This window comes from Penicillium citrinum (assembly GCF_028827155.1).
Source record: "Penicillium citrinum strain IBT 23319 chromosome Unknown utg000001l:1.0-4955037.0:1.0-4956770.0, whole genome shotgun sequence".
NCBI lineage: Eukaryota > Fungi > Ascomycota > Eurotiomycetes > Eurotiales > Aspergillaceae > Penicillium > Penicillium citrinum.
In genome coordinates, this window is record NW_026622686.1 from 3,177,515 (window position 1) to 3,203,705 (window position 26,191).

The following is a 26,191-nucleotide window of genomic DNA, read 5'->3' on the forward strand; positions in this document are numbered from 1 at the left end:
GTGTTGGATGACATCGGGAAGAAGCTCCCCGGTGATCTGCCGGCCAACTTCAGTTTAGATAATCACCGTTCGATTCCGAACTCACATGTGAGTGCTACAACTTGAATTATGGGATGAACTGAATGATCGCTAATTCTAATAGTTCTAGAGCGTATGGTATTACTAGTAATTGAAATTGCAATTGATATCGTTTCGTGTCTCGTTCAAGGCTATTCCACCGCCATGCCAGCTAAAGATGCATTGTATCAAGAAAAAAGAAAGGAGAGAAAGGAGGCCAGGCCCAAACACGTCGCCTTTTGCTAATAGTGTCAGAAGCTCCGGGTCTCTTCAGAAGCCATATATTGGATTCATGAGTTGCTACACGGTATACATTTCGCGAGCGTAAATTTCATTTTGAAGTATAAAAACAATCCGAGTGGCGGACGGTCGTCCTGCGGCGGGACGAGGGAGGCATAACAATCATAATTGCTCTATCACATGGATTGTATCACGAGCTCTATGAGGATGAGTCAGAGTCTGTTCCAGATGACGAGTCTTCGTCGAGAACGATTCGGCGCATCACGCTCTTATCGAATAGGTCAATGGCAAAACGTCGAGCCGGCAATCGAAAATGATGGCTTTCGAGGATGCAAAGAGTTTTGCGGAAGAGGTGAACTTGATGGAATCTTTCAGGTTGCTTGGATTTCATGCTATTGGTGTAATGTGGTTAGTGGTAGTTCATAGAGAATGATAGCTGAGAAGTGTACCTATGTAAATCCGTAGCCGCTCGCTTCGAAAGAACCGTATTGCCCATATCAACGATCAATTTCAAGATCTTCTGATTGGTCGCATCTGGGTCCGAGGTTGCTTCCTTGAGTTTGTCTTGAGATGTACGCCTGGCCTCGGCATTGTAGCCAGGGAAAGAGATCTATCTGTGTTAGTTATTGAAACATGTTTGTCGATCGGGCTGTAGTTACCAGGAATAGTTTGTAGTACTCTGCCGGCAGACAGTAGCCTAGATACTCGCCATTTTGGTCGATGGCAGAATCCCATCCGAGATCTCGCAATACTCGCAGTCCGTGCTTACTACGAGATATCAAACCTAGCACAAAGAAAGCAGTTCCTCGCATAGTCAGAACGCCTGCACTCTCAGCGATCGTCACAATTCGTTGTACAATCTCCGGTTCAAGGAACGGAGCACCAAGTTCCATTGAACCGACGTTCCCGACAGCCCAGAGACATCCTTTGACCTTTAAAAGCACTTCATAATCTTCTTCGTCAAGTCGAAAGTCCTGAATCGTGGTTGCAAATTCATTAAAATGACCCGACTGCTCCAGGAGCTTACAGCCTTCAGCTGTTCGAGCAAGCTCGCGATAAAAGTGCGGAGGCACAACTCCAACATCCTGCATATCGACCAAGTCTTCGGGGGCATAGCTATTGCGTCGTGGTTGATCGACATACGCCCTAGACAAGGCTGCTTCCACGAGAGCCACATATGAATCATTTCTTCCGAGGAACCAATCATCCATTTCTTGCGTGATGTAGTCCAGGCCGTCCAAGTAATGATAACCGACTGAAGTCGATAAGAAGCGTAGAAGTAAAGGCGCACCGATTTCACCCAAGTGATCCAGAGAAGGTCGGCACTTGACCACGAACTCGAGGTAATCACGCTGGTTGCACGCTTCTTCAAGGATTTTCACTGCAACCTGACAAACAGTGACATCTGGGTCGTATAATTGGGTGACAAGAAGCTTGACAACCCATTCCGCGTTGCTGATCGCCACATATGTGGACACGGTATCGCCGCCGACGGCATATTTGCGAAGAAGTTTGGTTGCAAAAATACGGATTTCCTTTGAACCGATTGTGAGAGCCTTAGAAAGCATGACACGCAAGTGACTATCTCGCCCGTAGTCCATATTACCTAGCAATGTTTGAATGAGATCATTGCGGCCTTGGAGCTCAATAATGTGATAGCACATGTTGAGCATATGCCATCGTTCCATCATAAGAAGACCTCTTGCATCGCCACTCAATGTCCCCAGCATCGCAAAATAACCTCCGCTTAGCGTGTTGGCCATCTGCTCTCGAGAGAACAGTGGAGACGCAGAAGTCAATCCACTCATCCGGTCTAGTTGTGCCAAGCACTCAGCAACCTGTCGTAGAAATTTATTCTCGGCAAGGTATTTTGTGCCTTCTGGTGTTTGAACAAGTGTTCGCATCAAGGCACAGCCAGTCCGAACATAACGCTGGTTGGGTTTTGTGTTTGGCACAAGAGAAAAGCGATACTTGAAAGGCCTATAAAATCCGATGAGTCGTTTCATGAACTTGGAGCCCTTGATTGCCTCGTCCATTCGCTTAGGATTTGTGAGAGGGCCCTCGACAAGTCGATGAATGAGATCCCACTTCCACTTAATATAGTTGACGGTGTTTAATACATGTGTCTCCATGATGGCATTTCGGAATGTTTGCTCGTCCATCGCAGGACTCAATTTGTCCTTTGCTGGTTCTCCAGGTAGGAAAGAAGCTGGATAATCAACATCCATGTTGTAACGACCCGAGCCTGCATAGCCACCGGAGCGCGCTAGCGTCCGATTTATACTTTCGATTTGGAAAATAGTTGATGTTGAGACGTCATGGTTCTCGACATCAAACCGGATGGCTGGAGGAATAAGATGTGGTAGTACTTGAAGTTTTGCACTGGCCGTAGATGGTAGGGAATGGTGGGCTAACTTGAGCACTTCAGTAAGGAGGAGAGTAGCTTTACGCCTGAGAGAGGGGTCTGTCTCATCCTCGATTAGATCCGAAAGCGCCTGTCACAAATTAGTATCCTACATAATCCTTGGGTCTAGGAATTATCTTACTTTAGGCAGTCCAGCCTCAATCAAAGCCGCAAGTATAAGGGTTGAGAAATGTGCTGTGAGGTCGAACTTGTTGGTCGTATTTTCTGTGAACGAGCGTGTATGTCTCGATTCGGCATCAGAACGCAGATTTGAAACTCTGCCATATGTCGTTAGACGTCTGCCGGCCAGAAAAGAAGATGACCATGATGGAGGTTTGATCCGCAATGCATCGAATAGTAATTCCATAATAAGATCACGAGCTTGAGGATCAGGGTAATGAAGTGACTCTAGAAGGGAATGCAAAGGCTTTGCGTTATTCCTGGCGAGAATTACAATGCCAGGCCACGTCTTGAGCATGGCAGAAATTGCACGAGCCGCAGATTTCAACCGACCATTTCGAAGAGTATCTGCCAAAGAATCGGTAAAAGGAGTCAAGACAGCCTCGAGCTCGCTGCCTTGCAAGTACTTTCGGCTGCGTGGGGTATCGAGAATGTGCAAAAAGCTTGATATCAAACTCTCCGAGGCGCCAAATGTGCCCTCTGCCAAAGCATCATGCAAAGCAGAGAACCCACCGGAAGAAGCAACGAGCTCCGGATCCTTGACCAACATTTCCGCTAAAGTCATGACAGATATGTTCCTCAGTCGATCTTCGTGATGCTCCGCAACGGAGACGATGGTGCGAACCACAGCCCGCGAGATTTCCTTCACACCATCTTTGACATCGAGAAACGCTCTCACGAATTTCAGAGCCTGCTCTCTTTCTATACTTGATTTGCTCTCTTTGACAAGTGAGAGAATCACAAGCTCATCTGTGTGTAAAGCTCGAATAATCTGAATGGACTTCCGATCTGCTATAGCGTAGCGAGTCAGTCGATAGCCTGCGGCGACTACCTCCTTGCTGTCACTCAGAAGCATAATTTGTACACGTAGCCCGAAGACAGGCCATGCAAGGTCATATTTTAGGGTTGGGTGCCGCTTAAATAACTCAACGAGGTTATTGGCGCGTTCCACATAGAAGTCAGGCGACATGGCATCCATTTCCAATGCCTGAAGCGTCTCAGACAGTACATATGTCGGTGACTCCATATCCGCATCCTCATCGGCTTCTGGGTTCCCGTCCACAGATCCCCCATCATTATGAGTGCGGGAGGGCGAGCGCATAGGACTACCTCGGAAGAGGCTAGAGAGCCGACTGCGTGGGGGAGTCGTGGACGGCGCCTGCGCGCGTAACAGTTCCTCTTCCAGCTCGTGTTGTAATTCGACCAATTTCCGATTGGATGTGCTCAACTCAGATTCCACCTTCAGACGTTGGTCCTTTGTTTGCTTCGGAGGCTTTGCCAGCAGTGCCTCCAGCATATTCTCTGTCCCAGTTTTGATCTTAATTTCCTTGGCGATTTTATCTCTCAGGAAGGCTTGTCGCTCCTCTGTGGTGTTCAAATCTTCCTCACCTATTGATCGGCTCGCTCGTCTTGTGTAGGTACCATCGGCTCTCGGTGTTACGCTTCGGGAGGTCATACTTTTGAGCTCAGAGCTGAAACTACCGGGACCTCCCAAGGACGGTGCTAGAGACGGTGCTACTGATGGTGCGAGCGACGAGGGACCTCGAGTGCCAGTTGTACCACTCCCTCCAGAGCCAGAGCGCCCATTTCGTCCCGATCTGGGCACTGCGTCGCCCCAACTCCCAACATGATCTGAGGCGCCATCCTGGCTGAAGGAAGAGCGTCCGTCACCCAGAGCGCGGTGCTGGGTGGACGCGGAGAACGCAGATTGGTGTCCGGAAGCCATAGAGCTCCATCTAGCCAGGGGGCTGTCTATGACCAGTTGTAGATACCCGGCGTCTCGAGGGGCCGCATTGAGGTTCGGGGGAGGAAACGGGTCAAGTCGTGGAGCAAGGGTTCGAATATGGGGAAGCCAAACGTAGGGGTGGGCAGCTCCGCGCAGTCACGGGTTGGAGCAGCCTTGGTGAACAAAAAAAGCAACAGCTGCCACCACGACTGGAGGGGAGGTTAACGAAGGAGTGACATGCGCAGAAGCGATCTGCACGGGTAGTCGATTGTCCCACTCGGCTTCAGTTAGGAGGAGCCTGATCGCGAGAAATCATGGATGACTAAGGCATGTTCTGCATCAACAGTGTGGGGTGAAGGTATGAAGATTAAGTGTATTACGTGTATTAAGTATATATTAATTTCAAAAGCCTATTTGCCCTAGATTGGCTCTGATCTGATGTCTGCTAGATGTCTTCTATTTATTCATACAGATCATTATCCACTCGTGAGCCACCACGAATAGTCACTTAAAGTATACTTCACGATATTACGCCCATGGGAGATGAAAAACTTGACGAGTCTATCGACTGACGAAAGTCACTGCAATAATTCAAACTACATCTTCCATGTCCGGATTTAACTAATACTGGTCATTATTCCCACAGGTCGGGCTATCCGCAATTAAGCAAAGTCGAATGATACACGGCACCTGCTACCTTGATATCTCAAATATCTCCCGAAACGCCTGCACGAAGCACAACGCTTCATTATCCACCTCGTATATCATACAAAACATAAAATTTCAAGAATGAATCACATCTTCTGTCATATCATTACACCACGTTGTATTTCTCTCTCTTTTTCTTTTTCCTAAGGCTGGTTGGTTGTCTTCTCCAGGATTGTTTTCATCATCTCGTTGCCAAGTTGAGAAGCTTCGGGGAAGCGAGGAGCGAAGTACGATGCAATTCGCTCAAAGCGATCGCGGTAGGACTCAAAGTCTCCGAAGGAAACACAGTCTGACCAAGCCTGTGTAGTGAAGAAGGTATTGAAGTCAGTAAAGCGGGTGAAGAAGAGAAATTGTTCCATTTGATATTGATTTTACTCACTCGAGCAGCAAATGTGAATTCTAGATCATCTGAACGGAAAGTCTTGTCATCAATGGCCGTATCAAGGGCTTCTTCGAGTAGCTCAGGATTGCGGAATAGGTATTCAGTCACACCCAACCAGAGACGGAAGAGCTAGAAAGAAGTTAGCAAGCTTGAACTGTTGGAGAAACCCATTGCAGATAACCACTTGGTTCGTTTGAGATCAAGCGGGCCTTTGCTAGCCATGACTTACCGGGGTAGAACAAATCATATGATCATAAGGGACAATTCCAAGCTTGGACCAACAGTCGACGATAGCGAGAAGACTGAGATGACTATTGGGAGGAGATTTCTCCCGAGAGCGGTTGGATAGAGAGAATCGATCCAGCACCTCGTCCTTCAGCAATAAGTCTTGTCCTTCCTGGCCATCTCTGAAAACGGCAGCACCGGCAGCCTTGACTCGTCGCTTAAGCTCATCACGATGTCCACCAAGCATGAGCTTGTAAAGATCTGTAACCGATTCGGCATACTGACGGATCTGCTCCTTTGCCGCTGGGTTGAGGATAGCGAGGCCAGCATAGACATGCCACTTGTTTGAATAGATGCGCAGAGTGATGTTTATCTTCACGTTCTCAATTCCACCAACCCATCGAGAGATTTCCCAAGGGAATTGGTTATTGGCCTGCCAGGCAGTCCCCATGCTCAGGAAGGCTGCATGGGTAACGGCCTGGGTATCTGCAGTGATTCGATCATGCATCTCGCCGGTGAGATAGACATGTTTGGACCCAAAACACGATAAGATTCGATCGACGAATTGAAGGCTTTCATCAGAGGCTCGGTGCTGAATTAGAACCTAGAAAAAAAAGGAGGTGTTACTCGTGCTGAACTGGACTGGAATCAAATTCGACCAGGGTGTATAAGTATAACCCTACCAGAGGCTGTCCTTTTGGATTGACTTTAGGGCCATGCAGTGAGTGGCACGATACGATCTCTACGTCGGACGGCAAATGTCTTTCGAAAGCTGCAAGCTCTGGGGCCTTGCATGAGGTCTGACCACCGACGATCGCCCCGACCTTAGTTGCTTGAAATGGGATCCTCGAGTCAGATGGAACTGATCTAGTGCGCAAAAGAGCATTGGTACAAAGGAACAATTGGAGACATACAGGGCCCATACAGTGCCACGACTCGGTCGATGACACCAGCCTCTACACTGTAAAGAATGAAATCGCTAAGTCTGGAAACGAGATGGCCATTCGGGAATATGGTGACCCTTTGCTATATACGTGAGTCTCTGGGCATTATTGGCCCGGCGGGGGACGTACTTGAGAAGCGAACTCTTGTTTCAAGGATTCATAATTCTCAGGTCTATCACAAGCATTTATCCTTTTGGGTTTTAATGAGACAAAAGTTAGTATCAAAAATTGAGGTTCGATCAAATATTGCAAAAAGCTCTGATGGGCATATCAAAGGACCTGTCTGAAACATTTTGTAAGCGTCATGTTCATATGAGCGGTTGTTGAGTGAGATAGAACAAAATGTAAAGCTTTCATGAAGCTTTCTCAGACAAGAAAAAAGTAAGGTAGCGAGATATTTACATCATCGACGGCCCAGCGATTTAACCACCGACCAGAATGGCGAGGCAGTCAACCATTGGACCATGCTCGAGCCAAATGCACTCAAGTCATCATTGGAGAGGATGGGAATTGGGGATAGACGAGATGGAAGATGAGCTTACCTTTCAGAGACTGTTGGAACGTCGCAGGCGAACGCAAAGAACAGCGACTTGGTGAATATTTACCTCCATCCGGCATCACTGAGACGCTGGGCATACATCTTGCCCATGTCTCCCATACCGATAATGCCAATAGAGGCATCCTCCATGGTGCGGCCCATTCCGGCGAAGTGTCAGATGCGACGATTCTGTTTCGTAGTTGTCTGCGAGTATTAGTACAGAAGTAATATATTTTCTCTCAGATCAATAACAACGGCGACGGTACACCGGGCTAGATAGATTTGCGAGATCAATTGAAGGAGAATCAATTGAAGAGTAACCAAAGACAGCTTCAGAGGTTGAGAAGACAAACGAAAATTTAAATAGGCGAGCTTAGTACGGATGACTCACCGCCCGCCGGGCCGACCGCACGCCCGGTCATTCACGTGATACGTGTAATTAGTTCAACTCGCTTCAGCCGGACCAATCAGAAGCGGTGAATGTGCTAGGGCACACACCCACTTTTTTGCAAAGTCGAACTTCAAACCCGCCGCTCTTCTCTTTTCCTTTCTCCATATTCCATCCACGACAATCCCATCCACAATGCCTCCCAAGACTGCCCCCAAGGCCAAGGAGAACGTCTCCCTCGGCCCCCTTGCCGGTGACGGTTCGTCTCTCTCCAGGAACTCTATATTGCGAAATTTGCACAAAGCTGACTAGATTTGCGCGCATAGGCAAGCTCGTTTTCGGTGTTGCCCGCATCTTCGCCAGCTTCAACGATACCTTCGTTCACGTTACCGATCTTTCGTGAGTTTCCCTCCAAAACCCGCTCTAGAATTCTGTGCATCAGATCGGACAGACCGACTCAGAAGTACCGATCTGGCGTGCGCCGGAAAAATGGATAAACTCTTTGGATTCTCGATTACGTTGGCTGACACATTTCTGTTCTACAGCGGCCGTGAAACCATCACCCGTGTCACTGGTGGTATGAAGGTCAAGGCTGACCGTGACGAGTCCTCCCCCCTATGCTGCCATGCTTGCTGCCCAGGACGTCGCTGCCCGCTGCAAGGAGCTCGGCATCAACGCTCTGCACATCAAGATCCGTGCCACTGGTGGTAACGGCACCAAGACCCCCGGTCCCGGTGCCCAGTCTGCCCTCCGTGCCCTTGCCCGTGCCGGTATGCGCATTGGCCGTATCGAGGACGTCACCCCCACCCCCTCCGACTCTACTCGTCGCAAGGGTGGTCGCCGTGGTCGCCGTCTGTAGACGTGTGCGGGTACGTCTTTCATATCCTACTACGTCTTTGCGTGGCTGGATCGGGAGCAACCTGCAGACTCTACCTGCATTTGTGGATGGAATAAACGCGAAGAACGGCCTTTATCGCCTGGTCTTCACTTTCTATCACGCCCTAAAAGTTCGATCTCAGCTGTGGCTGTTGAGCTAGGTAGTCTGATAAGACGACTGAATCAATTGACTTGGTCTGAGTACTCCTTTTTGTCTTTCCGTAGATCTACATTGTAAAGTACTTGTTCTTGTGTAAAAGTAAAGTAGCTACCAAAGATCGTCTCGTATGCTGTCATGGAGAATCTTTGCGCGGGGCTCGAGGCGGCGGGGGTACTAACGTTATCGCTGGTCCGATAAAAAAAATGGCGACCAGTGGGGGTTCTAGGAGCTTCACCTCCCAGCTACAAGTTTGAATTGACGACAAATCCCGGCGCACATAATCATATGCTACAACCTATCTTCCTATAAAGGTTATTTTGTCATATGTACTGGAACATGCCACAGGTCTAAGACAGAATTTACTGCCAGGCGCTGAATGGCGGAGCTCCCTGTTCAATATCCAACTTCAACCGATTTATCGACGCTGGCATATGACTCATTTTACTGGCATCACACAAACGACTAATCTGTGCGATTCATACTACATCAGCAGGATATAGTCATCAACAAATCGGAATTGCCGCGATGACTTCCTCACTACAACCGTCGCCGACTATTCTGCTCCCTCATCTCCCTCCCAAGACCCTAGTCGGTATCGACTTGATAACTTTTACCTCGACAGCGAATTTTCAAGGGATTCGCGATCTGCCGAAAGGATGGCATTTCCTCTATACTGGGACTACTGAAAGTCTTTCTCTCCGTTGTGGTGCATGGTTCTATGTGGGTGACATCAGCACAGCAGGCCATGGGCAGAATGATTCCGCACTCGTAAAACGAGACCAAAGCACCGGACCAGCCATCTACATCTGGAAATGGAAGTCTGATACGGAATCGCTATCATCGCTTCGGCAAAACAGTGATTCGGACCGTCAAGATGCCATGCGCTTCAAGGCGAACCTGGGTGCGATTTGGCAAAGTGGCGGTCTCTTTCGATATCGAAGCCGTGTCTCACCGGCTATGCTTTCGAACCAAGGAAGCTCATCGCAAAGTCGAGCGCAAGCAGCGGATGACGATGAAACCGAAGCAAGTGGAAGAAAGGACTGGCGACAGCTCACGGACTGGCTATCGCCTAGTCTACTGACGCGCATCATTGGAGATCCCGAAACGGATGTGGATGGTCATCCACGATGGCACCTTACATCTGCCGGTACAGCTGACCGTGATGCAGATCATATTCCTGGTCTCGATAAGCCTAACGAGGGGTCGACGGAGAATGTAGGAAACCGCGAAGACGAGAAAGAATTTGGTTTCCTTCCGATCGACCTTAAGCAAACATGGAGAGAGGGTGCCATTGGCCGTGAAAGAACAGAGGCTGCTCAAGATCGTACTTGGGCACTTGGTGATCTGATTCTTCGAAATTCAAGTTCAGTCTCCGGTGAAACTACGATCGATGAAAGAACTGGAGAGCTGCAAGTACTTGGAGAATTGCAATTCACATTCCTTATGGTCATAACCATGATGAACTTTTCGTGTCTTCAACAATGGAAACGGCTTCTTGAGCTTATTCTTACATGTCGACAAGCAATTCTAGACCGTGAAACTTTCATGAGTGATGTTATTCGATTATTGCTGTGGCAGCTACAGCGTTCTGACGACGTGGAAGGCGGACTCTTCGAGATCGATGGAGATGGCGGTGGAGCGTTCTTGCTGAGACTGCTCAAGAAACTGAAGTTATCAGTTGATCAAGTCGTTGAGAATGAAGCACAATCAAAGGTCAAGACAGAGTTAGAGAAATTGGGTGCTTGGGTCAAAGAAGAGTATGATTGGGAACTCGAGCATGAAACCGTTTTAAAGCGAGGCAAGATACAACTTGAAGATGGTGAGGAGATTGAGATGGAAATGGATGATAATGATGAGTATGAAGAGACGGGTGAATATGCTCCTGTTATCGTCGACCTAGACGAGGGCAGCGTGAAGCATGATGCCACTTATGACTATGGAGAAATGTCGGATCTCGAAGATATGAGATACTAAATAAATTCAACCGTTTTCCTTTCAAAAGCAAATAATCATTGGAGTTCTATCGATAATGTATCATAGTTAACCGCAATGTGACTGAGTCAAACGTGTCGAACAGGCGGATCGTGGCATTTCACATTACCTCCTCAAATTTGGCACTATCAGAATGCCTTGGAATAAAGTCAAGTGAGCACTTGTATGAATGAACTTATGATATTTCTGTTCAAAAGCACAAAAATCTTGATTGTCCCATCTATATAAAATAAATTCCGTAAATCATCAATAAATCCCGTTCCCGTAATCTCTGGTTTGAATCCATTGTAAAAAAAACGCGCGAAACATGACGGTGAATCTATACTCTATTGCTTCTCATCCTCAACAACATAAGCCCAGTCGTGCTCTTCCTTGCCGAACATGATAACCTCGAGCCAGGACTTGATCTGAGCAGCGTAGCCAGCGGCTTCGCCATTGGGGCCGAGTGTGCTGATATCAGTATCGTTGCTGCGAATCATAGCAACGGGGGTGATGAAGTATGCGGTTCCCGAGACGAAAGATTCAACGATGCGGCCTTCTTTAGCAGCCTTCTCAATCTCGCCAATAGTCAGGGTTCGCTCAACGGCATCCAAAGGCGCGAGTTTACCGACGAAGTTCTCGGACAGACGGTCTCGAACGAGTTCAAGGACACTGCGGCGGGTTACACCGGGCAGAATCAGCTGGTTCTCGAGAGGAGCAGTCACAAGCTCCAACTTTCCAGTCTCGGCATTGTGCCAGATGATGAAGAAGTTGCTAGCACCTGCTTCAGTGACCTGTCGATCCTCGCCAAACAGCCAAAGAATCTGGTCAAATCCTAAGGCTTGTGCCTTGCCATGGGCCTGCAGAGAAGGTCCATAATTGGCACCGAGCTTGGCCCAGCCGAAACCACCAGGCCAAGCACGGATGGTATCGGGAGTTGAACCGAAAAGCTTCAGACCCTTAGAAGGTTCTGTTTGGCCTTCCTTCTTCAGCTTGCTGGGATCGGGCCAAGGGACAGCAATAATGTAAAGAAGTGCCTCCTTAGGAACCTGAACACCCAGATGAGGACCATTACCAATGATGGTAGGACGGATATATAAGAAGGAACCAGTACGATCCTTAGGTAACCAGCCTTTGAAGACATCAGTAGATGCACAATTAATATTAGAGGGGAAAAGACTTGGTACATACGAGGGCCATCGATCTCCATCAACTTTGCAACCAGCTTCTTCAGCTCATCATACTTGAATCCTGGTAGCGAGGAACGCTGAGCACTGGTGTTCAGACGCTCGCCATTGCAATCGGGACGGAAGAGACGCAGTTTTCCATCGTAGCCGCGATAAACCTTCATGCCCTCGAAGCACTCGGTGGCATAGTGAAGGCAAGAAGCAGTAGGGGCGATGCTGAGGTTCCCATAAGGCTTCACCTCAGGAGTCTCCCAGCCATTGGCAGCAGTCCATCGTACAGAGACCATGTGGTCAGTGCAATAGGAGTGACTCAACTCCTCGGGTGAACCAGGCAGAGGAACATCTCGCAGGTTTGTGGAGCGAGTGATATTGAACTTGGAGCCGTCAAGCTCGGCGATATGAGGTGCGACAGAGCCCATGATTGATATCGTGGTTTGTATGTACTTGTTATTGTGAAATTCTTAAACACAATAGTTTTTAACGAACGATATCCAGTTCTAGGATATTCAGATTCTTCACTTGAGAATGAGTCACCGTGGGGGTCAACCAATTTCCCAAAATAGACTTAATTGGGATGTGGGATATGATATATTCTTCGTCGAGGAAGCTGACGAATTAAAATCAATTCTGAAAGAATGAATCGAACATGAAAAAAGGGTATTCGAAACAGACGACGTGGGATATAAGAATATAAAGCCGCGGTTTGCTCCGGCCCCAACTTTGCTGTTGCCGACCCGAAGAATTTTTCGCCGAGCGGGAATGTAGTTTGGAACTTTGCCATCGAACCCTTAATTCAAGCCAATTACATACATTGACACCAGGATTTACTATAGCTTAACTATAATTAGAGATAGCTGCATGTTACACCAGATGTAGGAATCTCACTCAAGAATCCCGTACAACGTTATCAAAGTGCGGTGACTATCTAATTGTGCCGCGCGCCCTACGCCCTGCGAATGACGAGGAAGCGGAATGAATTTGGAGGGGGCAGATCCTTTTTATTATCAAAAGGTCCACTTTTATTGTAGTTGGCTCCGACGGTAGCCGTCCAGGCTGAATTGCCAAAAAGAGCGAGTTTGTGCCAAAAGAAGACGAAGTTGCAGCGTTGGGTAGATGATGAGATGTTTCAGTAAAATTGATGAGACATTCATTGGATGTCTTCTTGAGTATGAGGTAAATCATATCCCTCTTGGTCGGTCACGTTTTTGACTGCCGAAGTATAGACCGAAGATCAAAGCGACGGGTGACATGCACGCTATGACAAACATGGTCTTAATAACAAGAATCAATTAAACTACCAAGATCGATTGGGTAATAAAATAGTTGATTGAAAATAGTCCTGCCATTTTAGTCGTGTCTCTGTGGATGGAGTCTACACGGTTTGTGTTACCATCATCCTTGGTGAACTCATAGATCTACAACACATATTACGTAGGTCAAAGTCTTTGGTTGTGAGAAAATAGTAATCATTGGACTGGCTTTCAATGTTGTAGGTCACAAGTCTTTTGAGTAGCAAATGAATCCAGCCTGAGCTCAAGTTAGATTCAACGTGATGCATTCTTTCCCAATATCAAAAAGATGCTTCATCATTGTATGCGGACTGGCAATTAGGTACAATCTCGCTTCGAGATGAATTGGCAATTGGTCAGACTCAGGGGCCAATTACTATGTCACGAGTCTCTCTGATAGCCAAGACTACTAGTAATGCCTAGTAGTAGGTACTTGAGAATTTGACCATGCAGAGTAGCTACAAAACATGGCAAAGGAGCTGCTATTAGTTCCAATATCCAACTCAATATGAATATAGCATTATTTTACCTCAGGCCCAAGCTGTTCGCCTAAAATCTAATTCTATGTTTTCCGATACTAGGGATCCGAATCTGATATCATTCAATGGTTTTACTCAAAGGGAGGAGGACTTTTTACTGGCTGATCTGTTTATTATCAGAATCATAAATGAAATGAATGTCAAGTCCTTGCCATTTCCTTTAGTTCCCTGTTTCATGGCGTACCGGACATCTACAATTCAATGTTTCCATTTCATATTCTGTAAGCACATCCTACTATTACGGGCTAATATTAACAAGGTCCCTTGTCGTTGCTGCGTCTTGCAGGTTTATGGCTTAGACACGCTAGTATCCACGGGTGATTACTAGTACTAGTAGATACTACCTACTGGACTTTAGTGAATTATCGTCCTAGCTGATGTGCTTAAGACCACTCGTGGAAAGACTGGGCTTTCTATATGCTTCCAAGGCTATAGCAGGAACTCAGAGCTGAAGACATATCTCATTCTTCGGCAATGATACATCCCACGTGCTATAGTGTATTTCCAGGACTAATGATAATGGTCCCTGATGCGATTACTCAATGGTACCAGTAGTTAGTCGTTCATTACCGCAAAACGATATCCTTGTCCCCAATAGACACGAATGCTAATGCCAGATTCGAACCAGGCTGCGTAGTAGATATCTCCTCAGCCTGATCCCATTAACCTCAAAAGCTCTGCTCTCTTTCTCTATGTCTATTTCAGTGCAAGCTTCTGAGAACAAATTTTTGAAGCTGTTGAGACACTAGTGTAGTTGACTTTGGTATACACGACGCTTAGCACTACATACTATCAGATGTGGGTACTTCCTATAGGCGACGCTCGGCTTTCTGAATATTCATGTCTATAATAAGAAATAAATTGACTTTTTTATTGACTTCCTGACACTAGACCGATTACCCGAGGTACCAGCCCTAGTATTAGTGACTGCAAATCATCCATGGAGGCCGATGTGCCTCAGAATATCTTAGGTACATTATGCACACTCTCATCAATCGGAGCTTATTCTAATTTTTACCTGAGTATTCCACTAATCAGTTAGTCGGTCGGATTTGGTAAGAGAGTACGGAGTAGGACTAGAGATCGGCAAGATGAACCGATGGTCCCAAAGTCAAAACTGTAGGATTCTGATTGTGAATTGGCATTTTGGCATTTTAGCGTTCATTATTTTCCCTGGCAAACGAATAAATTGAGGCAACAGGTTTGGTAGCTCTGAGAACTTGGAAGCAGTTAGTTAGAATCGCGGTGGGGTTCTATGGAGGGGGGTCTTATTTCCTAGCGTCTTTCCCAAGAACTACACCAGGCCCCTGGTGTAGCTCGGGGGTTACCAGTACATATTCGACTAGGTTCTAGACTTCTAGCACCAAGCCATCAAAATCAATCTCGAAACCCTCCTCCAAGGCTTGGCCAAGAGTCCGAAGAGGTCGTTGTGTACTTCTGTAGTAGATATATAAAATATTTGAGCAAAGGAAGACAAGGGGCTAATAAATACGTGGCATCTTTTCGATCTGGAATTTAATATATGGAAATCTTTGATCTGTATATGCACATTCCAATGATAACCTTATAACACCCCTTAAAAAGTCCACACAGTACTATGAGTACTTGTACAGTAGTACTGTACAAAGTCTCATTATAAAGAGCCTCTTAATAGTGACTGGGTACATTAGCTCGCAGCACTAGCGCTAACAAACCCTGTACGCTGACGTGACTCACAATTCACTTTTAGATTTACATGCAGTCTACTAAATGACACCCGTAGAATACTCCCAAACTGGTACAAGTACCAATCATTTCCAATGCCATGTACAATAGCCTGGGCGTCGGAACGCTGTCGTTAATATTGAGTGGCACGCTAAGGAAGAGAAAAGGCCGTTGCGCTGCATCTAGCGGGGCGATTCGTTTCCTGTGATCATGGGTACCAGGAAAGCAAACTCAAACAAGCGAGAAATCAAGAAATAGATCCGGTTAAGATCCAATGGGAATCAACATGTCTGTCCTGAGGTAAAAGTACATACCAGATTATGGGATATTATTGGTCGGCTATATGTTCCGTATTCTCCATTTCGATGATTTCGTGATGTCAGTTCTGACCTGACAAGCATTATACAGATAAAATATGTATGTACATACTCTTATGTACGCCTACGTTATAACTAATATCGTAACCCATTAGCTTGCAGGCTCGGACATGGAATCCGAATGTGATATGTACATAGGGACCCAGTAGAATGGGAGAACCAGGGTTCTTCTGTCATTTTTTGTATCCTTTTTTTGAATTCTTTTTCTCATTGGCAGGCATTGATATTGAGTCATGCGTACTTGCAGTAGGTCTTTTATTTTATTTTTTATTTTATTATCTCCGGGTACTGTACAAACGGCATCAAGCAAGTTGCCCCAGGGTCAAATCAAGTTCCAATTGTTGGCATTAGGCGATGTATAGTAGTAAGTGTGCTAGGTAAGTAGTAGTTAGTAGCTAATTAAACATACTAGTTATATACATAGTATGTATACATGAAAATGTTCTTTACACCATATCCCGTAAATGCAGAGCACTAGAAGTACACCCGACGTGATAATCGGTGCATAACATACCATGTATGGTCCACTGTAGAAAGCTCGGGGTTTGATGGCCTACTGTACTAGGTAGTCAAATCCTGAGCTCACTCCATCCTGCGGCATGTCTGATTCTTGGATCAATCTCGCTGTGACCCCTGGTGTATACATGAAAAGAAGTCCCCTTGACCATGGCCGCACAAGCGCGGTTTCAATTACCGTTGGACGTTGAAGAGTGGACCAGAAGTAACAGGCCGTACATATGTAAATGCGAAATATCTCCCCACGAGAATGCTCAACCCTTGGGAGACGGGCGGGAGCGAGAGCGAGAGCAAGGGCGAGGGAAAGGAGAAAAATGTAAGGCTCCTATTGGATGGAAATGGACCGCCCACTGGGCAAGGATTTATAACGACTTGTGTACAGCCGAGCATACGAGTTCGTAACCCCTGACGTCAACGGATATGCTGTGAGGCGAGCTGGAACATCCTGCGGTGTAATTTAATGAGAATGACATTAAGGCAAAAACAGCAAGGTACGTAGATCAGGAGTGTTCCACGGTCATCTGTACGGAACACCGGCTGTGGGGGTGCCGATCGGTCATGCAAACCTTGAAGCCCTGTAAGATACTGTGTCCTGAGAGGTCAATCTGAATTTGATGGCATTGATACGTCAAGAATCGACCCGGAAGACAAGCTTCAAAGTGATGAGTACCACTTCTGCCGTTCATGAAATTACTCTGAGTTGGTAGGACACTGTCTGTATCTATACTTTTACCCGAGCATGCTGTGCCATGTGTGAGCTTTCGTGTAGCATAGCAACTCCGCTGGGTTCCCATCAACCAAGCCGCCGGGAATACTCGCTTCTGCACGTGAGTGATGGAAATGATTCCCAGACCCAATGGGTGGAAGGTCGAGGATCTTGACGGGTCTGGCCCATACGACTGGATTGCCACGCAACGTACCATGTTAAGCTGCGTTTACCTGGAATAAGGCGATAGATAAAGATACCAAAATCCTGGTGACCTGCTCTGGCCAAATTGATCTCAACTTGATTTGTTGGGTAAGTTGCGTTACTGACGAATGGAAACTGCAAATCTTGATTAGTAGTAGCTCGAGAGAAAGGTTAATATATTCAATTTGATAGTATTCCTTATCCGCACAGACAGAACTTAACTTACCGCGAAAAAAAAAAAACCCCAACAATACCAAGTGCGTCGCGACCATTAGTGCCAATGACTATGTAGCTCTGCCCTAGGGTGCGTATGTATGTACATATGTACATACGTAGGTTAGTAACCAATGCTCAACGCCGTGTATTGTCACTGTAGAAACCGATGAGCTTCGGGAAGGGGCTTTTTCTCCAGAAGTTTGGTTGAGATATTGTAGATCAAGACCCTGCCTGTACTGTAAAACAGTGTCATGCTCCTCCAAGTTTGAAGCAGACAAGAACGAGGGCAATACCAGAGTTGTTTGGGTCACGGTTCAGTTCCTCGTAGCCCTCTCCACAATAATTACAGACCACTACCCTAGGGCAATCTCAAAAGCCTGTATCGTAACGTGTACAGTATGTAGATGAAGTGTTTCAAAAAACTTCCGCGTGATTGAGCAGATAGACATTTATCATTCAATCCATACATTACCAGATGAATGACACCTTCTCAGCCGTGAAGGTTTTGTATCGGTACTTTCGTCATATAAGACTACTGTAGTGTCAGTTCTTTGTGAGAGATCTTGTGATCCCTGTTTAGCGGCGCTGGTCTCTCCACATCTCTTTCGTGGTCACTTTGAGCCGGTTGGCTGGTCTCCTAGATTCCCCAGTCCTACACCGGATTCATTAGGACTTAGCATCCTCCCAATGGACCCTCTCTCTGCCTACCATGTCGGTAAAAAGTCACCAACCGGTTGCCAGACTTGCATACCACTGGGCCTTTTACCCTTCCAATCACATTCGGTTTCAATCCTGGGCTACCAGGCCACCCTGGTTGTGTGACAGCTACCGGCTTCGCTGTTGTTTGCTTCAAGCGTGAGCGGCCCCTCCTCCTCTGGATTTTCCAGCCTTGCTGTCCCCTGTCGGCTGAATGTCATCATCCCAACATCTTTTAGGTCTCAATTGTCTTCAGGATCTTCATCTTTAAACCACAGATATAGGAACAAACGAGCCGAGCCCGACCCACGACCCACGACTTGCGCCATCTGCCATCTCACAAGATGATTCTGCTGCTCCTCTGACTTACACCAGGTCGGTGAAAACGCATGGAAGTTGTGTCGTGGTCATATACATATGTACCAGCCTCTTCAGACAAGAGCTTGTAGTGTGAAGCTGTCGAAGGTAAGGTAACGGTGCCTCCCGTTCTTGCCTTCACAGGCGACCGAGACGCCTTGCTAAATCGACGTCTTTGAGTTCCATTAAAGAGCGAGAGTCCGCAAACAGGCACATCAGACCCCGTGAAACCGAATAACAACGCGATAATCCTCATTTGCCTCGGAATAATATTTACCATATCTGAAAGATGGGACACGACAAGTCCAAGTCCTTCCCTCCGCTTGCCCCGGGGCCGCCGCGGCCACTTCCTATGCAGGCATCAACGGCCGTCAGCCGGCCTAAGAAGAATTCAACGGCCTGTCAAGCATGTAAGACCGCAAAGAGAAAGGTAAGACAATCATCGTATAGAAACACAAATGCAAAATATCGTGGCTAACATTCGCTCTCTCCGTCAGTGTTCTGGGTCGCCGGCCCCATGCAAAGCCTGTGTACGGAATCAATCCGAGAACGATTGCCATTTTGACCCAAGTCGCGATTTGAGACGCAAGGTTGCGGTTAAGCAGACGATTCGAGAACTTTCTGATTATAAAGAGCTGTTGGAAACGTTGCTGGCGACGCTTCAAGTCGCAAACCCAGAGCAGGTTAGAGAGGTTCTTGAACTGATTCAGAGCAAGGCCTCCATGGAAGAAATTGCACATGCTGTTGACTGTAGAGTCAAAAACTTTGCAGATTCGAGGAAATTATCGAGCGCAAGCCAATTATCCATGTCGGTGTCAGAAGATAGCGAGCAGGGGCTCGAAACCACAATGACCGAAGGGCTCGGGGATAAACTCCCAATATCATTACCGGAAGATGAATGTCGCATCGAACCATCTGGAGCTGCATTCGATCCCTATGCACGAGTGACATTAGAAAGTCTCTGTGATATGCCTTTATACCAAGTCCCGGCAACACCGTGGACCCAAGTCACAGATGATGACAATCTTGTGTCACATCTGGTCTCTCTTTACTTCACATGGGACCATCCATGTACACAATTTTTGGATCAAGGGATCTTCATTGAACACATGAGAATGAGAGTTCTAGACTCTGAATTCTGCACCCCGCTTCTGGTCAACAGTCTTTTGTCAATGGCAAGCGTATGAATCATATCTGTCACCACCGTTTGCACCAATGCTAATAGCGATAAGGCGCATTCCGATAGCCCTCATATCTATTCCGACCTGAAAGATCCATTTTCACGGGGAGACGCTTTTTATGCTGAGGCCGAGAGACTATGGAAAGCGGAAGAAGGACGTCCATCGCTGTCCAATATCCAAGCTCTCCTAATGATGTGCTGTGTGTATGTTTCGACGAATTGAGTTAACTTCTTCCTCATCATTTTTTTTTTCATTTTTTTTTTCATTCCATTCTCACTCTCATTTCTTTCCCTCCCACGTCCCGTATGCATTCTGTTATCCCTTCGCCACAATAATATTAACAATTTTCGCAGGCTCTCATACCAAGGGAAAGCGAATCTGGGCTGGTTGATGCTGCAGCAGGCGGCGCATATGGCTCTTGATATAGGCCTTCTCGTGCTTCCCGGAGTCCGGAGCTCCAAACAGATGCTCGATTATGATAACGCACCCACTATGGAACGCGTTCGCGGAATTACGGCCTGGGGGATCTCGAATTTCATTATGTCAGTCAAATCAAAGCGGTCGTACACAACGCCGAAACGAAGAATGTTTTGACTGACCGGTATACAGACAAATGTCGATGAAGCTCAAAAGGGTTACAATTCTGTCGCAACCTGCATATGAGGCTGATATTGGCGGTGACCATGATTTAGACTGGACACCATATCCCCGGTCGAATCAAATCGCGTATGCCGCAAAACGGGCACACTTGCCCCAGGTCCGACAAGGCCTTGCGGATTTGACTGCGATCATGCTGCAGATTGAGAAGCTTCGACACGACAAAGAGCTGGAGTCAAGTTTTGATCTTTTGATGGCCAAAGCAGAGATGCCATACAACCAGCTGCAAGAGTTGTTATCTTCCTGGCCAACTGCGTCGCAAGTCGAAAAAGAACCAATTTCACAGCTTCTGATTCTACGGTAAGGCAAAGAACATTAGGAACCCCTTCACAACCGTAGCAACATCTGTTGAGCTGACCTATTAATCTTCCAGTATCAAATGCCTTTGTGTGGCTATGCATCTTGTAGAACTGCTGATTGAGCGGGATTACCAATCAACCAAGACTAGTCAATTGCGACAAACTTGGTTTGCTCAAGCGGAGGAAATGGCACAGTGTCTTCATATCCACCGCCAGTCCTATGGGATCAAGCACATACCCAGTCAGGTGACTGATGCGGTCCAGACAGCTCTTCAAGCCCTGGTGAATCACCTTGAGGATTTTGATGGGGCAGAGCAAGTTTTCATAGAAATATGGCGTTTTGGGGTCGCGCTGGGTCAGAAATTCAAATCAACTGCAGAGACCATCAAAACCATCCGATTTCTATCGAGGAAAGAAAGTGTGGAGCTTCCTAGAGAAGCTATTGCGATCCTAGATGGCACCGAATGCTGAGCCATTGCGCCTTCATTCAGACTCCACCACGCTGCACACGGGACGAAGCCGAGGCCAGATCATTTGGAAGACCCCAGGAGAGCCACGGTACGTGTCCAGGGTATACAATATCCTATCGAGGGGGGTTCAATAGTACGAATCAGCCGGATCGACGGGTTAAGCTAGGTTCTTCCTGGGTGTTGTGATGTTGAATTCGGACTGCTGGTGAGAGAACTGCATGTCGTCCTAGGCCCCAGGGCGCACGTTCTATCTGGCTATACTTCAAAGCATAGTCACGACTCGAGGTAGTTTTATCGAGCCAGACTGAATACAGTGTTCACAGACATCCATCCGTGGAGATGAGAGGCGGCCATTGAGTCTTGGAAAAGGCAAATGTCATGTGTGACCAACTTGCGTGGCGAACTTGTTGCTCCTCTCGGGAGGCAGGAGAATATTTCCGATCATATCTGCCCTCTCATGTTCCACGTAAATGGAGTCCAATTGCTGCCAATAGTAGATGCTTCATCACCGTGAAAACTAATTTCAGAATTCACTTATCGATAAAACGTTTTTCGACTGTTTGGCTCTATGGATCAACCACACCCATGTGGTATATGGGTGCATTTCCTTGGTGTCGACAGAATTCATTTATTGACAATGGCCGTGAACATTTCACGGCCATTTACGGCTCCACAAAAATTCACATCATGAAGAATGGCATCACGCTCCTCAATTTATCACAATTAAGCGACAGGCACAATATACTGTATGTACAGCATGAAAGCGTCTATGATCCATAGAAACCAATGAACAGGATCCTCACCGTAGAGAGGATATAATTATCTTCATACATGCAGTTTTGAATCACTATGATCTAAATGCAGGTTGAAGTACTATTAGTAGCATGTATTTTGACGATTTATGCTGTGGCTTTTCCTTTCTCGTTTCATTTTCTGTTGTTTTTTTCCTTCTTACTCGTTATCACCTTAATTCTCAATCAATAGCATCCTCGTGAGGGCTCATCACATTCTCGTTTTTTGCATTGTCGGTAATACTAAGTAGGACGATATGGGATAACTATAGAGACTACTCTATCCACTGTTTGCGTTAAGAAACCATTCGAGCTGGCACTCGAGAAAATCCCAGCATAGTTTTTTATCCCTATAAGCATTATTGTAATAATTTGCAACCTTCTAATTCTATACAGTCAAATATATCGATATAGAAGGATAAGCCCTGAGGTCCCAAGCATAAAGCAGCATATCCTTAGTCAGCAGCCTCATTTATGCGCAGATAAGATAAGCACAACACCGAAGCGAAAACCCTCAAAATTCGACTTCTTTGGCAAATCCCACACGCCGAACGACGGACGCCCCCACCCACCCTCATCCTTCCGCCCTCCTCCCCTCTCAACCTCACTCCTTCGAGGAAATTTCCAATCCGTGTCGATTCGCATTTAAATTTTCCTCGCTCGCCCACAATGTCGTACGACGACCGCGCCAATGCGCGCCCCAACCTGAACGATGAGTCCGATGTTGAGGAGGAGGCTCTGGTCAACGACTACCGCGAGCAGGTCAACTTCGAAGATGGCATGAGTGAGCTGGACCGGACAACATCTCTTGGAGGCTCCCAGACCCAGGACCTCCAGGCACAGCTCGCCGCTGCCGCTACCCCGCTGGAATACCAAGCCACCCTCGAGACCAAGTTCGCTAGCTACGACAACTACTGCAGTCTCTTCCACTACATTCTGAACTCGGAAGGCCCCGTCGATCTGGAGGTTCCCTCGGTAGGTTTCCCAATGTGTTCCGCCTGCATTGTCGAATGATATAAGAGATATATAGCCATTCATTGTGATCCTATCAAATTCGTCGCAAACAATTTTCAGAAACAAAGGAACTAACAACCTGGAATTGTCGACTGAATATAGTATTACTGGGCATGGGATGTCATTGACGAGTTCATCTACCAATTCGAGTCTTTCTGCCGGTACCGCAACCGTATCGCTCGCAGTGGATCCAACGAGGAGGAAGCTCAGCTCCTGCGTGAGAACCCCAACACCTGGGGTTGCTACTCCGTCCTCAACGTCCTCTACTCTCTCATCCAGCGATCCCAGATCAACGAGCAACTGGCAGCTATGAAGCGGGGTGAGGATCCCGTGGCCTTCGCTGGCGAATATGGCTCCCGCCCTCTGTACAAGATGCTGGGCTACTTCTCCATTATTGGTCTGTTGCGCGTGCACTGCCTGCTCGGTGACTTCAGTCTGGCCCTGAAGACCCTCGACGACATCGAGATGAACAAGAAGGCCATGTTCGCCCGTGTCATGGCCGCCCACTTCACCACCTACTACTACGTGGGTTTCTCCTACATGATGATGCGCCGCTACGGTGATGCCATCCGCATGTTCAGCCACATTCTGGTCTACGTCTCCCGGACGAAGAACTTCCAGAAGGGCGGCAATGGCTACGACGCCATCGCCAAGAAGAATGACCAGATGTACGCTCTGATCGCCATCTGCGTTGCTCTCCACCCCACCCGTCTGGATGACACCATCCACTCCGCCGTCCGTGAGAAGTACGGCGAGCAGTTCTACCGTATGCAGCGTGGTGGCCCAGAGGCCCTCCCCGTCTTCGAGGAGCTGTTCCGCTCCTCCTGCCCCAAGTTCATCAGCCCTACTCCCCCCCGACTTTGACAACCCCGCCGTCAACGTCGACCCCGTCGACCACCACACCGCTATCTTCATGGATGAAGTCAAGAACACCCTCTTCAACCCTACCATCCGCTCCTACTTGAAGCTCTACACCACCATGGACCTTAAGAAACTGGCTGGTTTCCTGGAGGTCGAGCCCGAGCAGCTCCGCTCTTGGTTGCTTGTCAACAAGCAGCGTAGCCGCCAGATCCGCTGGGTCGAGGGTGGTCTGCTTGAGGGTGATCTCGCCATCGCCAACGACCTCGACTACGCTCTCGAGGACGACTTGATCCACGTTAGCGAGACCAAGGCCGGCCGCCGCCTGGTGGACTGGTACCTGCGCAACCTGGCTCGTGTCTACTAGATGCATTATGTGCATGATTACCATGGCTTAAAAGTTGCACCATGGCATGCTTTGCGGGTGTTTGGAGAGGGACAAAAGTAAAGCCTGGACTTTACATGCAAGAAAAGAACGGACATGACACGAGATGATTTTTTCTTTCACATTCTTATCCCGCTTCCCCCTTGTGTTTTTCATTTCTTTTTCATACATTGCCCATTCCTTGCTGCCTTATTTTTTATACGCAAATCTCTCCTATTTCCTTATTTCCATTTTCAACTTTTGGTTTTCTGGTCCCGGTCCCCCGTGTGAGGACTACAAAGGGGTCTGAAATCAAGTCGGGTTAACGCAATATCTCTGGAGGGCGTACGATTCTCACATTTTGCCCGGTCTGCTGTTCCGTCTTTTGGAAGGTGATTCACTCAGTAAGAGTGTATAGTGTGAAGCAGAAGAAAAAAGAGACTTGATGAAATGCATAGACCAACGATACTGTTCAATTTACAATTTCGTAGTTTTTTTTTTTCTTTGCGTGAACAAAGGCGGATACAAGTATTTCTTGGGTTTTATATACGACTTGAAAGAGTACATGATGGCCCAACACTATCTGGAAGGGTTATGGGTGCTTGTAGGAACATGAGGGAAGAGGGGTATAAATGCATATTAATCTAACTTTCCAATGTGCAAAATGCCGTATCTGTACACGCAAGGAGAAACAAATTCCTCCTCGAAGACAATCTTCGCCGGGACATCCTGACTTAATCCGTCACATCGAAGCTGGTTCCACATCCGCAGTTACTTGTCGCACGCGGGTTATCCACGATCTTGAATTGACTGCCAATCAACTCAGTCGTATAATCCACAGTACTTCCGGATAGTAGTTCTAATGAAGACTCGTCCATGACGACTTTCGCTTCCCCAGCGGCATCGGTTGATATTTCAGAGGGGTCTGCATCGCCCTCAAATATCGTGTCTTCTTCAGCATCGATCTTCGATGCTGACTCAAGAGACATCATGTACTGGAATCCATGGCATCCTCCACTAGTCACAGTGATTCGGAGATGATGGTATGGATTTTCTTCCTTGGTGGCGGATGGTGAAGTGGAAGGGTCGGTGATTTCTCGAAGACGCTTTGCTAATTAGTAAACTGACTAGGTGTGCAAGTTGAAGATGACCAAAAATGAAAGCAAAGACAAAGACAAAGCAAAGAAGAGGCTGGGCAAAAAAGGAGCAAAAACAAAAAAACATACAACAGCAGGGATTCGCATGTGGTCACCCACCATACTACTAACCTGCCGGCGTGTGGCTTAAGTACGGCTGAGCGGACGGGAAGCCCTGTTCTCCACACCCTATGGTCGTATGTACTATCCAACTACCAGAACAAGCTTAAACAGCCACTACTGCTGTATCTGCCCAGTTGCCCGGGAGGTACTTAAACAGAGCAGCGTACTAGCCTGAGGAGCAGAGGACTTCCCTTCCGATCATCATCATCATCACCGGCACCCAAAAATATGCTTTTGCGAATACAATGTGCATAAGAAGCAAACAAATTAACGCTATGGTAAACGTACCTCAACGGCCCGAGGCGAAATCCCGATCATAAGCGTCTCGCCATCGTCTCCGGTTCTCGGATTTTGCACAACCTTGGCAGCAGGGCGAACAGGCGAGGTGGAGAAGGTAGCGACAGGTTGTGGCAATGAAAACCTATTTACAGATCTTGGAGCCACGAACTTGTAAAGAGAAGTGTTTGGATTGAGTCTAGTGCTTTGCCGATGAGTACTGATTTCGCCGACGGAGGATGCGGAGAGGCGGAAAGCAGGTCGAGAAGTCGAGAAGAGGCGAGTGGGTTGCTGTGAAAGCCGACGGGCGACTGTGGGTGAGAATGGCGACCGAGTCATCTTTGACAGTGTGCAGGAATCTCTCTGGTGAAAGTATGAGAAAGAGAAAGCTGAGAGAGTTGTTGGTCTATCGCATCTACCCATCCGATGATA

The 26,191-nt window shown here is 47.3% G+C and overlaps 8 protein-coding genes across 8 annotated transcripts; 4 read left to right on the top strand and 4 right to left on the bottom strand.

Moving 5' to 3' along the window:
- Positions 1-496: 496 nt before the first annotated feature.
- N7469_001197 (putative cytosolic regulator Pianissimo) lies at positions 497-4,607 on the bottom strand (the record flags this gene model as incomplete). Its single annotated transcript, XM_056640117.1, has 4 exons — positions 497-689; positions 747-907; positions 957-2,792; positions 2,844-4,607. 4 exons carry the CDS (start codon positions 4,605-4,607, stop codon positions 497-499), a joined length of 3,954 nt encoding a protein of 1,317 aa, XP_056505874.1.
- An 851-nt stretch (positions 4,608-5,458) lies between these two features.
- On the bottom strand, positions 5,459-7,566 carry N7469_001198 (prephenate dehydrogenase (NADP(+)); the record flags this gene model as incomplete). The annotated part of the gene is made up of 7 exons (XM_056640118.1): positions 5,459-5,614; positions 5,695-5,826; positions 5,927-6,526; positions 6,606-6,784; positions 6,837-6,948; positions 6,996-7,056; positions 7,472-7,566. 7 exons carry the CDS (start codon positions 7,564-7,566, stop codon positions 5,459-5,461), a joined length of 1,335 nt encoding a protein of 444 aa, XP_056505875.1.
- A 421-nt stretch (positions 7,567-7,987) lies between these two features.
- On the top strand, positions 7,988-8,651 carry N7469_001199 (40S ribosomal protein uS11; the record flags this gene model as incomplete). The annotated part of the gene is made up of 4 exons (XM_056640119.1): positions 7,988-8,051; positions 8,119-8,191; positions 8,338-8,377; positions 8,433-8,651. The coding sequence occupies 4 exons, from the start codon at positions 7,988-7,990 to the stop codon at positions 8,649-8,651; spliced, it is 396 nt and encodes a 131-aa protein (XP_056505876.1).
- A 702-nt stretch (positions 8,652-9,353) lies between these two features.
- Positions 9,354-10,802, top strand: N7469_001200 (AAR2 splicing factor family protein; the record flags this gene model as incomplete). Its single annotated transcript, XM_056640120.1, has 1 exon — positions 9,354-10,802. The coding sequence occupies one exon, from the start codon at positions 9,354-9,356 to the stop codon at positions 10,800-10,802; it is 1,449 nt and encodes a 482-aa protein (XP_056505877.1).
- Positions 10,803-11,146: 344 nt separating this feature from the next.
- N7469_001201 (branched-chain amino acid aminotransferase, cytosolic) lies at positions 11,147-12,405 on the bottom strand (the record flags this gene model as incomplete). The annotated part of the gene is made up of 2 exons (XM_056640121.1): positions 11,147-11,931; positions 11,991-12,405. 2 exons carry the CDS (start codon positions 12,403-12,405, stop codon positions 11,147-11,149), a joined length of 1,200 nt encoding a protein of 399 aa, XP_056505878.1.
- Positions 12,406-18,879: 6,474 nt separating this feature from the next.
- On the top strand, positions 18,880-21,198 carry N7469_001202 (putative C6 transcription factor; the record flags this gene model as incomplete). The annotated part of the gene is made up of 6 exons (XM_056640122.1): positions 18,880-19,020; positions 19,088-19,771; positions 19,823-19,974; positions 20,125-20,313; positions 20,381-20,728; positions 20,802-21,198. The coding sequence occupies 6 exons, from the start codon at positions 18,880-18,882 to the stop codon at positions 21,196-21,198; spliced, it is 1,911 nt and encodes a 636-aa protein (XP_056505879.1).
- A 1,420-nt stretch (positions 21,199-22,618) lies between these two features.
- Positions 22,619-24,227, top strand: N7469_001203 (putative eukaryotic translation initiation factor 3 subunit EifCl; the record flags this gene model as incomplete). Its single annotated transcript, XM_056640123.1, has 3 exons — positions 22,619-22,963; positions 23,105-23,814; positions 23,837-24,227. The coding sequence occupies exons 1-3, from the start codon at positions 22,658-22,660 to the stop codon at positions 24,225-24,227; spliced, it is 1,407 nt and encodes a 468-aa protein (XP_056505880.1). The 5' UTR covers positions 22,619-22,657.
- A 731-nt stretch (positions 24,228-24,958) lies between these two features.
- Positions 24,959-26,182, bottom strand: N7469_001204 (HesB/IscA family protein; the record flags this gene model as incomplete). The annotated part of the gene is made up of 2 exons (XM_056640124.1): positions 24,959-25,330; positions 25,772-26,182. The coding sequence occupies 2 exons, from the start codon at positions 26,180-26,182 to the stop codon at positions 24,959-24,961; spliced, it is 783 nt and encodes a 260-aa protein (XP_056505881.1).
- Between the last annotated feature and the right edge of the window lie 9 nt (positions 26,183-26,191).